The sequence below is a fragment of the Lactuca sativa genome, chromosome 7 (assembly GCF_002870075.4).
Source record: "Lactuca sativa cultivar Salinas chromosome 7, Lsat_Salinas_v11, whole genome shotgun sequence".
Classification (NCBI taxonomy): domain Eukaryota; kingdom Viridiplantae; phylum Streptophyta; class Magnoliopsida; order Asterales; family Asteraceae; genus Lactuca; species Lactuca sativa.
In genome coordinates, this window is record NC_056629.2 from 108,533,822 (window position 1) to 108,546,598 (window position 12,777).

Here is a 12,777-nt window from a genome sequence, read left to right on the forward strand (position 1 = left end):
TCTCTAAGCAAATGGTATAGTTATTAAAAGCAAAAGCAACAAGACTAGCTTAGTAGTTTTGTTAATTAAGATTCGTTGATCCCGATCTCCATCCTGTGTGTGGTGTGGTTAGTTCTTGGAGCTCATCAACAAAGTTATCGCGACGGCATATGAGGCACATTTTATGAACTTCAGTAGCATGTAGGAAGATTAACTATGTGCAATCCAATTTCATTCCACCGTTTAGATACATATCTTATGGTATTCATAGGCATAATGGATTGCCATTGTTTTATCATCGATACAAAATATATTGATCGTGTTATGGAAGGGAAAGCAAGGCTGGTAATATATATATATATATATATATATATATATATATATATATATATATATATATATATATATATATATATATATATATATATATATATATATATATATATATATAGAGAGAGAGAGAGAGAGAGAGAGAGAGAGAGAGAGAGAGGTGCTGAGGAAAGAGAACTGTGAAAGTTGCATGAGATAAACGTTGAAAGGAAAAAACATAACTTCCAATGTCAATACTTTATTATTACATTGAAGGCCAGTTTGAAAATATAATAGTTCTAGGAAAATTAAAGCTGAAACAAATCTATTCTTCGATAATGAAAAATTAAAAGGGTTGCAAGTGGCTCAGTGATTACTATTTATGGTTTTAAGAACCAAAACACACATGGTACGTGCTTCATGTTATTTAGAACATATAAATTTAAACGAAGCCACAACCAGATCGAAGATTACATAAGTGATTGTATGGATGCATGGAGCTAAGTAAGATTAAGTGAAAAGCTCTTCTGCACTTCAATTGCAAGTTCTTCAACACTAAGTTGACATTCGAGTCCTATCTGCAGGATAAAGTTAATCCAGTGGACATATTATTAGTACACACAAATTGAATATAGATGAATGACATCAAAATAATTTGTTTATGATACGCACGAGGATATACTACAAAGGTAAATTAGCATAGATAATAGGTTTATTAAATCCTTCAGAAGGGTGCTTACAATCTCCTTTCATTGTCCACTAAGATTGAATTTCTATTATTGATTGATTTGTTAGCATGAGGGGTATATCATTTATCAATTAATTTTTTTCTTAACAATCATGTCGGTTATCACCCGTATCGATCGCATTCATACATGACATTAGTAGTCTTATGTAAAACAGGAACCTATCCAACCATTAAAGCTAATTGGTGTTGTGGGTTTAAGATTAAATATGGGCGTACGTAGTTATTTACTTAGTTTACTCTTGTGTTATCAACTAAAAGTAATGAATATATTTTAGCTTATTACAAGAGAAAACAAGACGAGTTACGAATATGGATACATTACTAGGTCTCAGGTTTAATCTTCATTTATCAGCTCATGATATACGAGGATGCTCAACAGTGTCCTTGGGCATGGCTTATTATTTCCCTAATCTCTTCGTAATTCATGTGCATGGATGCAAAATTGTTTAATAATAGAAAAGATGTATAGGCGAATTGGTTAATTTTGTTAAGGAATATCTTTCATTTATAATTAAATAAATCTTGTTGGGGATGATATCACGACATGTTTCTATTTTCATTACCTTGGACGTAGGACTTTTAAGAGTCTTAACAAAAATGAGAAATGCTGTGTACCTTAATAACAAAGGAGTATAGGACAGTGTCCTCCATGCTGCTGATATTTAGATGTAGGATCTCAAGAGAAAGATTTTCCAACAAATTGACTATCTTCACAATTTGACCTGGAATTCTTCGTGATACTGTCCTCAAGACCACATTTGACCCCGAGATCTTTGCTTCCACGTCCGCAACTGGTGAATTACAAGATGCTCCCAGTTCTTTGATATTTTCGTGTACAACTATAGATCGTTCTGATTGCGGGGTGCTTGGTTGCAGTAATGGCTTTGGGCTTGGACCAGGACTAGGACTTATGCTCCTACGTCTTTTCTTTGATTCCAATGATTGTAAGACTTGTTGCATCTCCTTGATGAATTCGATTACACCTCCTATGATTGAGGCTTGATCTCCCTACCATATCAGGCGCGCAAATGAAAATAAATCCTACTTAGTCTATCATTGATGAAAGCATCCCATGTGACAAATGTGATAGACTTGGAACATATTGAAAGAAACCGTGATAAACTAGATTATGTTATATGACTTTGAATACGCTGTTGTAGCAGTACTTTATTTACCATGGGGGCGTAGAGAGGTGTAAGTGTGCGGGTGCACAAGATCCAATTTTTTATATAAGTTATATATGTATATATATTTATTTAAAAATAAAAAACGTATAATAAGGATAAGGGGTTTTTTTTTCTGGGTCGTCCACGACATTTAAGGAAATTTAAATCCTTACTAAGAATCATCTTACTCCCTAAACACATGTTGGTAGTTGTTAATTTTCAATAAAATCATTGTCAATTCAGGCGAAAAAAAACTTACTAACTAAATACGCAAGAATATGGCTAGCATGTAGAGAGATTGGTTCTAGCAAGTATGCTTATAATTTTGTTTGAGAATTATATGAAATCACTATATCGGTCTGCGTCCTTGAAAAGATAATAGGTAGATTTATTAAAGTTTTATAGTTTGTTGAATCATATAATTGGTAATTTTCTATGCAGCACCACTTTGAAACACAAAACAGAGACTAGAAGGAAACCGCATGGCTATGCCATATGACAGAAACATTGATAAACAACTGCGGCATACAACCATAGAAAGAAAACCCTAATGATGTAATAAGCCTAGATCTGTTGCCTTATGAATGGAATTACAAACACTTTGAGCATGGTTCGACATTAAAGAGTGGAATATACCAACCCGTTTGATGTAGAAGCATGGGGTCATTGATCGCAAGACCTTGAGGTGTTCATTCATCTGCCTTCTCCTATTTCTCTCTACAGCTATATGAGACATGTTGCGATCCTTCGGAAAGGTATTTTCTACACTCTGGGTCAAGAAAGACACACAGTCGACGTATGTGGAGAAATATAGATATATGTATAAGGTGTGTTTACGTGTGTGGATTGTGTTTGTGTTTGTGTGTGTGTGCGTAAGTGTACTGCATACTACAAGCTATGTTCTTATAAATGCTATGTGTTGCAGTCTCGTGAGGTTAGTTAGTTATTTTTTTACTCTCTCTCTCTCTCTCTCTCTCTCTCTCTCTCTCTCTCTCTATATATATATATATATATATATATATATATATATATATATATATATATATATATATATATATATATATATATATATATATATATATATATATATATATATATATAGTTTTGGTGTAGCTTTATGATATTGGGGAATATTACGTGCCTCCGCGGGGGGTTAATTCTCATATTTGTCATGCACATTGCCTTGTGCTCATGCATGCTCATGAATTATGAAAGAAAAAAATAATTGTAGTCAACCGTCGGCCATATATATATATATATATATATATATATATATATATATATATATATATATATATATATATATATATATATATATATATATATATATATATATATATATATATATATATATATATATATATATATCAACCCTATATATTATTGGTTAATGCTTAAAAAAATCATTATATTATTTCTTTGTTCGATTAAACCACTGTTATTTTCCAAACCGTGTGATATATCTATTTTATTTGGTAAACCTAGGTTTCCTGATCTCTTTAGTGTACGTGTCATATGACTCCAGTACATCGACTCGCTTTTCACCTCCAATCGATCATTCTGTAAAAAAAAAGGGTTTGTCAAGGGAAAGCTTTGTGGAATCAGCGGTAAAATCAATGGTTAATCACAATAAAAAAAGGTAATCGACTTGAAATTCTCGTTCACTGTCTTCTATAATAGGTTGCATGTGTTATTTACTTTTTCTTTGTCTGCATTGATTCTTTAAGGAATCTTAACCAACAGCTATGACTTTAACTTCAAATGTCGAAGTTGAAGTTTATATGGAGGATTTGAATGAAACAGATGATGATGACTCTGATGGAGAAGAATATGTTGCTTCTACAATGGACAAAACAATATGGGATCATTTTTTGAATTATTTGGTACAAGGAGAAGTGGAATTGCCTGACATATCATCTGATGATGCTGAATGGAGCTTTTCAAATGAAGAATCTGACAAAAGAGATGATATAGGTTAGAAATTTAGGGACCAATATCTTGTAGACAACCCCAGGATACCCTGGAATAAAATGGAACCACACTTGGGGGAAAAGTACGAAAGCCCAGAACAGTTCAAGCTTTGTCTAACAAATTATGCGGTGGCTAATGGTTACCAATTAAGGTTTGCCAAGTGTGATCGTTCTAGGATATTAGTACGATGTGGCAAAAAAGGTGATGAGAATAAGTGTCCATTTAGATGTTGGGAATCTTGGATGGGGAATGAACTTACTTGGCAAGTGAAATCTTTGGAAAAGAAACATGTTTGTGCATGAAAATACAGCCTCGGGTCATTGATAACTCTGGGTTGGATTGCTAACCATTATCTTAATGACCTAATTCGCAACCTTAAAACAAAAGTCAAAGAAATGAAAGCTGATTTTTTACAGAATTATTCTTTAAAGCTTAGCAGAGGTCAATGTGAAAGGGCAAGGGCATTAGCCTTTACACTAATTGATGGCAAGTTGGTTGATCAATATGCTAGGATATGGGATTATGGTAATGAAGTTTTGAGATCAAACCCAGGAAGCACTATTGAAACTGGAGTTGATGTCAATCCGGATGGAAAATATTTCAAAAGATTCTACATTTGTTTGAAGGCTTTAAAAGTAGGATGGTTGAAAGGTTGTCGTAAGGTGATTGATTTAGATGGATGTTTCTTAAAAGGGAAAGTTAAAGGGGAGTTGATAGCTGCCATTGGTCGAGACGGAAACAACCAAATTTACCCCATCGCATGGGCGGTTGTGAATGTAGAAAATAAGGATAATTGGAAGTGGTTCATCAAGTTACTACAATCGGATATTGAAACAGTTGAAGGAAATGGGGTTACTTTAATATCAAATCAACATAAGGTAATTTTATACTTTTTAGTAAATTTCAACATATTAGAAATGATAAAACAACCCTTATGTTAAAACAACCCTTATGTTAAAACAACCCCTATGGACATTTTTGGACACTTTTTAGCAAATTTTGACATATTAGAAATGACAAAACAGCCCCGATGTTAACACAACCCCTATGGACATTTTTGGACACTTTTTAGAAAATTTTGACATATTAGAAATGACAAAACAGTCCCTGCTTATGGCAAAACATCCCACTATTATATCAAAATAGCCCCTACTTATATTGTATATAAATACAGGGTCTTCTTGAAGCCGTGAAGGAGGTGATGCCACATGTTGAGCACCGCCAATGTGCCCGTCATATTTGTGCCAATTTCTATAAGCATTTCAGTGGAGAGATTTATAAAACCTTGTTTTGGGAAGTTGCGATGTCCACAACAGATCAACAATTCAAAAACAATATGGAAAAGATGAAACAGTTGAACAATGATGCATATGATGATCTCATGAAAAGGAATCCTAAAACATGGTGTAGGGCCTATTTTGCAACAAATAGGGCATGTGAGGCTGTAGAAAACGGAATATCCGAGTCATTTAACTCTACAATCATTGGTGCTAGGGGGAAACCATTGATAACCATGTTAGAAGAGATTAGACTTCATGTGATGGAGAGGTTTGATGCAATGAAAAGGAGTACAAATTCATGGAAAATTGTTGTTGCTCCAAAGATATATACTTAAAAAGATGAAAAAATGGCACAAAAACATGAGGTATGGATCATTTCCCTTTTACAAACTGTATTGTTCTATAATAAAATGTAGAAATATTATACTAACTCTACATATTTGATAGGAATTGGATGGTTATCCCAAGTGGGCCTCAATTGGAGGTTAGAAATGGTTATGAAGGATATATGGTAGACTTGGCAGGTTAGACTTGCACATGCAGGCTATGGGTTTTGTCTGGCCTTCCATGTGTACATACATGCGTGGCTATAAACCATACCCACTAAAATCTCCTTGACTATGTAAGTGATTGGTTCAAGAAGGAAAAGTATCACTTGGATTATAGCACTTCCATTGTTCCTTTAAATGGAAGCAATTTATGGGTTAAAACTCCATATGATAAGCTATTGCCCTCAAAAGAACGCAGGATTCCAGGTAGGCTTTCTATTAAAAGAAAAAGAGACCAAACTGAAAAAAAGACAAAGTATTCAACTGTTTCGGGTAAAGGAAAAATAAAGAAGTGTCACAACTGTTTATAAGAAGGGCACAATGCTAGGACATGCAAGAATGAAAAGATTGTGCCCCTCCTAAGGAAAAGAAGCCTCCTGGTAGGCCTAAAAAACCACATTCTGATGAAGCACCTTCAAAACAACCAACTACAAGTGGTGGGAGAGGAGGAAGAGGACCAATTAGGGAAAGAGAAGGAAGAGGATCATATGTAGGTACAAGTGGTGGTAGAGGAGGAAGGTCACTTATAGATGAAATGTTTGATTCACCAACGGAAAATGAAGTTATAAAACATGTTTGATAATTTTGAGGAAGAACTATATAGGGCTGAAATGGAAAGGGGAGAAAGTACACATATGATGCAACTTCCCTGACTCACAATTTGATGAAGGAGTTTTATAACTCAAGATGATGGAGTGCCTGAAACTCAATTTGATATTGAAAATGGTAAGAAATAATTTCATATATATATATATATATATATATATATATATATATATATATATATATATATATGTATGTATGTATTCTAACTTATATTAAATGTAATACTTTGATATCTTTTGCAGCTAATTGGGAAGATCAATCTCAAGTGGTTGGCGGGATAGCAATTGATGTACCTATTATCTGTGAAAAGCTCAAACCAAGAAAGCCATCTGGATAAGGATGTAGGTGGAATACTAGATTTAGGAGCCGAAATGGGACAAAACTCTAGTCTTTTGTTAATTTGGAATAATAGATTTAGGAGCCGAAATGGGACAAAACTCTAGTATTTTGTGATGAATTGTGATACTTGGAATCTAGTATGCCTATTCTTTTGTTATTGAAATGTAATTCAATTATGTCCCTTTAACAAGTTATGTTAATTGTTTTGCATTTTGTTCCATATTATCCTTCAGTTTTAGTTTTTTATTTCCTGTAAGATAACTTGTTTTGTTCCATTTTATTATGTTTTCTATTTTTCCTTTCCTATGACAGTCTTGAAATGGAGGGTATTATAGGAATTTTTTGTGTTTTTGTTTTCCTTTTTTGTGTTTTGTTTTCATTTTCTGTGAACCTGTTTTTTTGTTTTTTCCTTTCATGTGAACCTATAATCATTTGCACATCAGGGGCATTATAGGAATTTTTTGTGTTTTTGTTTTCCTTTTCTTGTTTCTGTTTTCTGTTTTTAACCCTGCTCCAAAGAACATGATCTTTTGCTTCTAAACGCAATCAAATAATGCAAAAATGGCAGCTGCGTTTGTTAAAAAATTATTGTTTCTGTTTTCCGTTTTTACCCCTCCTACAAAGAACATGATCTTTTGCTTCTAAACGCCTTGAAAAAAGATCAAATAATGCAAAAATGGCAGTTGCGTTTGTTAAAAAAATTATTGTTTCTGTTTTCCGTTTTTACCCTTGATCCAAAGAACATAATCTTTTGCTTCTAAACGCCTTGAAAAGGATCAAATAATGCAAAAATGGCAGCTGCATCTGTTAAAAAAAATTAAGTATGCATTAGCTACACTATTTGGTTAAAAGTTTATGATACAATTTACTAAATATTGACACCTTGTAATTACTTACAAGAAAGTTCCCACTTAACTTTTTTTCTTTTTAGATCACTAACACATTTTTTTTTGACAACTTGTTATTACTTTCAGGAAAGCTCCCCTGTTGTCTGTAACCACACCCACTATTGTCTGTAACCACACCAGGAAGATTACATATTTTTTATTAATTCCAAAGATAATTACATACAAAGGATAATTACATACAAGCATAAACAAAGTAACCACACCAGAAAGATAGTATGAATGTGCAAGGGATTTAAATTACATGGCTTCAAAATACATTGCTTAAACATTGATTCACGGTACATTGCTTAAGCATGATTACAATACTTTAACATACCTAACCTGCCCTATTACATAATTAGCGATATTAAATGAACATAACTTTCTATATTACATAAGTATAAAGCAAATGAAAATGCTAACGGGAACAATACAAAACATCACCCTAACCATGAACATATCATTCTCCTTTTTTTAATTCACCTCAACGTTCATCAATTTCATCTATAGACATATGTTCTCCTTCTCCAGTTCCATATTCTTCTTGGAAAGGATCATATTATCGTTAAACAAATCCATATTCTTCCTATTCAACCCATTAACTTTAATCTTATACATGTGAAGATGCAAATCCTCATCCAACCATACAAAAAGTTTACAATCTTTTGAAGAATCCTACAAAAAAATGAAGTATTTGAGTAAACATCAGAGAAACAACATCAATCTTCAAAAAATTCTTATACCATAGAATTAGGGCATCGAATGAAATGTCGGCCTAGGTTTTTCTTGGTCGTTGAAGTCCAAATCATTGGTTGTTCACCAAATTTACACAGTACATTTTTGTAGCTAGAAGTTGAGGAGGAAGAAGAAGATCCGTATGATCGATCTCCCATTTCAGTTGCACAACAAGAACTCAAAAGAAGAAGCAGAGGAACGCAAGTTTTGAAGAAAAGAATAATCAGATGGACTCATTTAACCTAGTTTTTCCATGTCATCTATTAAAAACCACGTCATTTATTAAATAACCGGTTGGTTAAGAGTAGCCGGTCACAAAACATTAAAACAATCAAGGTCAAACTAAATAATGGTTAAATTGTACAAAAAAAACAATATAAGGGTTTTTTAAACATTGACCTATAATACATAGGGTTTTTCTAGGATGTTATATATATATATATATATATATATATATATATATATATATATATATATATATATATATATATATATATATATATATATATATATCGGTTAAGAACTCATAGTTTTCCGAGAACCCGAGAACTAGAAAACTAAAAGTGGAGCGTTAGATCAAAATTAGTTCATTAAGGGCATGATCGTCTTTTTACTAATCTCATTTAATGTTTAATTTTTTGTGTTATTAGAAATATTAATATTAAGGTCTAAAAATTTACATTATAAATCAAATTTTCGGACTTTTCTAAAAAGAGTATTTTTCGATTTTTTTTTAAAAAGTACAATTCTTTTAATTTGTATGGAAAACATGATTTTTTTAAAAAAAATTGAATATATATATGTTTAAAAAAACTGCAATATATTTAGAAGCATTTAAAAATCAATAATTTTTTTTTAAAAAACTAGAATATTTAAAAAATACTATAATTTTTTAAGAAAAAAAAATCAACATTTTAGGTACATATTTCATATACTATAATATTTGTAAGGAAATAATAAGAAAACTCATTTTATTTACTATTTTCTAAACACAATAGAATAAGTATTTATTCGATACAAAATAAAATATAAAAAACAAAAAAAAAATGCTATAAAATTCCAAAGCATGTTCATGTTTTCGTGTCAATATTTCCATATTTTCTTCAATTTATCATTCTTGCATCTTCATTGTTCACCACAATTTCTTCAAAATCTACAAGAAAATTAAAAAAAAAAATTTGATTGATACAACAACACTTACAAAAATACAAATGTGATTAACATATGAATCGGAGACGATTCACATATGAATTACATGTGATGCATATGCGAATTACATGTGAATCACATGTAATTCACATATGAATTACATGCGATTTACATGTGAATCATATGTAATTCATATGTGAATTACATGTGAATAACATGTAATTCATATGTGAATTACATGCGATTTACATGTGAAGCACATGTAACTCATATGTGATTTACATGTGAATCCGATTTAATTCATATGTGAATTACATGTGATTTACATATAATTCATATATGAATTACATGTGATTTATATGTGAATCGCATTATTGAAACTAGGAATTTTTTTGAATTTATATTGAAATTAGGGAAAAGCTTACTTTACAGGCATGATTTGTTGTATCCAGTTTTTAGGTTCATGATTTGCATGCAATGTTCTTGCTCAAATTCATTCCATCTTGTGGTAATACACCCATTCCAGGTGAATCTTCCACCATTTCCTTTGCAAACACATCAGAAAAAACACTTGTTATTTTGAGTTATTCATATTTAATCTAAAAAGAGTTAGTACTTTAACAAATCTAAGTTGTTCACAATATCTCATAGAATTCATAAGCAGATCAGTCAATCATAGGAACTAATTGACTAGATCATACCAAATGGAATGGATAGAGAGTATAACCATAGACACTTAAAATTGACATATTACATACCACAACACAGTCAAGTCAAGGTCCCCTATCTGTCTATCAAGCTCACCCATTCTTTTAATACCAATATGGGCACGACCAAAAGCAGATATTTCATTCATACCCTATTTCACAAAACATCGAAGATAAAATAGTGAATTACATAATTATAAATTTATATATATATATATATATATATATATATATGATTATAGATGCACTAAACTGTTGGAAGGAAAGAACTTGGAACCTGTTCCAATGACGATCAAAGGTATTGTCCAATTCAGGGCATTCTAGATTATCATCATCAGGGACCCAAGGTGCCAACTCTCTTTCCAAGTCAACATGCTGGGATTGAGAAATAGAGGAATCTATCATAATGTCATGCACTTCCTCATGCTGATGCTCATTCATCAGCCCATCTCTAGTTACAGATACACTCTGCCCAATAAAAACACTTCATCAGTATATATAATATAACTAGACCTACAACAACAATCCAATGCCTACTAATGAATATGATCTACCAATGGATAAAAAAAAACAACATAAAACTATAAAGAAAAGACTTGTAAATGTTTGATGAAAAAGTTTGTATAAGTATGAAAACCCTAGAAAATACCATATTTCCTACTAGTATAAAAAGTAGTCTTCTACCAAGACCCGACAGTTTTGAAGGTTTGCTTCTCTATATGAATGAAGGTTTTTCCCATGTACAACTATTATTATCAAAATATAGTCTACCTCAACCTTTATGTGAATGTGTCACAAGATAAAAGTAATAGGGAAAATTATATAATCATTGAAATCGTATCCTTTTGTCTCGGATAAACACAGCGTGGTAACTCGCCGAACAATACAACTGAGAACATCCGTCGATGAACAGGTCCTGCTATAGCTAGGAGCCAGGTGTAGGATGGTCAGTCCCGTATAGTATGTAGTAATTCTCCTTGTATAGTATATAGTATTATCTCTTCATATAATATGTAATAGTATCTCTTCATATAATATGTAATAGTATCTCTTCATATACTATGTAGTATACTTATATAGACTCATCAATGAACTGACTCTTGTGTGATTCCTTATACTAGGAATAGTAAATAGTATCTCCTAACCTATACCTATTATTGTTACTAGTAATGTATGTATGTGACTAAATGCAGGTATGCCTTTGCTACCCAAAGGCACTGAACAGACTAATAGAACTTTCATGTCTACATATGTATACATAATATGTAACTAATATTTAGACGACATTCGGACAAATAACTGATACCCTAAGGCCACATCCAAACAAGGAAAAGGAATTAAAGCGAGTTAGCAGTCGTAAGTCCTTTAAACATTACTTACATAACTATACATATATTGGCATGCATTTGACAATATAAAAGTTTAAAAGAAGTTTTATAAAACATTTGAAGAGTTTAATAATAAAAGCGATGACTTGATTTCAATTTATAAAACGATTTAAAAGAAGTTTGTTGACATAAACAGTTTAAAGTAATAGAAATCCCTTGTCTGAAACATAGTTTGAAGTACATGAAATCCTTTGTTTGAAACATAGTTATAACAGAATTTGAAAGGAAAGATTTAGTATATAAAACAAGTTTGATAAAGAGTTTAACATGTAAAAGCGTTTGAGAAATCATTTTGAAGTAGTTTGTTTGGCAAAACAGCTAAAAGTATAGTGAAATCCATTTGTATACTAGTTATTAATCACATGTAATTGATATAATAACTAGTATGATTCAACTCGTATCCCCCCCCCCCCATAAAAGCATTTAAAGTAATTTAAAAAGTTGATTAAGGGGGTATGAACTCACCTGATGTGGGTGATTCAACGAATACACGTGTAAGGATGAGAAGTTCCACGAATGAAGTCCCGAGACCCAATAAGTCCTAAATGATGGGTTTCGAGCAATACATCAATCATATGGTGTACATGCAAACCCTAATAGCTTTTGGATCTAGTTTGTCTAATGAACATGCAATTGAATATCCAAATCTATAAACCCTAGATCTAGCATACAATTAATCATATTAACATAATATAGGGTTTAGATCTGACCTTTGATTGTTATATAGCAATAACAATCTAATCTTTGGCTTCAGAAAGCTTAGTGCCTCAAGTTTTGCACCTCTAATGGAGACAAAAACACTACTAAGCAACAAGATGAAAAAGAGAAGAGAGGGGAGACACCAAAAACGGCTGGAAACCCTAATCTAAGAGTTAGCCACGTTTTTGGTGCATAGGGGGCCTTTATATACATGTAGGCGATTAGGGTTTACAACTAGGAAACCCTAATCTGACTGCTTAAGCCCG

At 32.0% G+C, this 12,777-nt stretch overlaps 1 protein-coding gene across 1 annotated transcript; it reads right to left on the bottom strand.

The window, feature by feature from the left end:
* Positions 1-527: 527 nt before the first annotated feature.
* Positions 528-3,059, bottom strand: LOC111920537 (transcription factor MUTE). The gene is made up of 3 exons (XM_023916122.3): positions 2,843-3,059; positions 1,652-2,044; positions 528-866 (listed from the first exon to the last, which is right to left on the bottom strand). Exons 1-3 carry the CDS (start codon positions 2,936-2,938, stop codon positions 789-791), a joined length of 567 nt encoding a protein of 188 aa, XP_023771890.1. The 5' UTR covers positions 2,939-3,059; the 3' UTR covers positions 528-788.
* Positions 3,060-12,777: the final 9,718 nt, after the last annotated feature.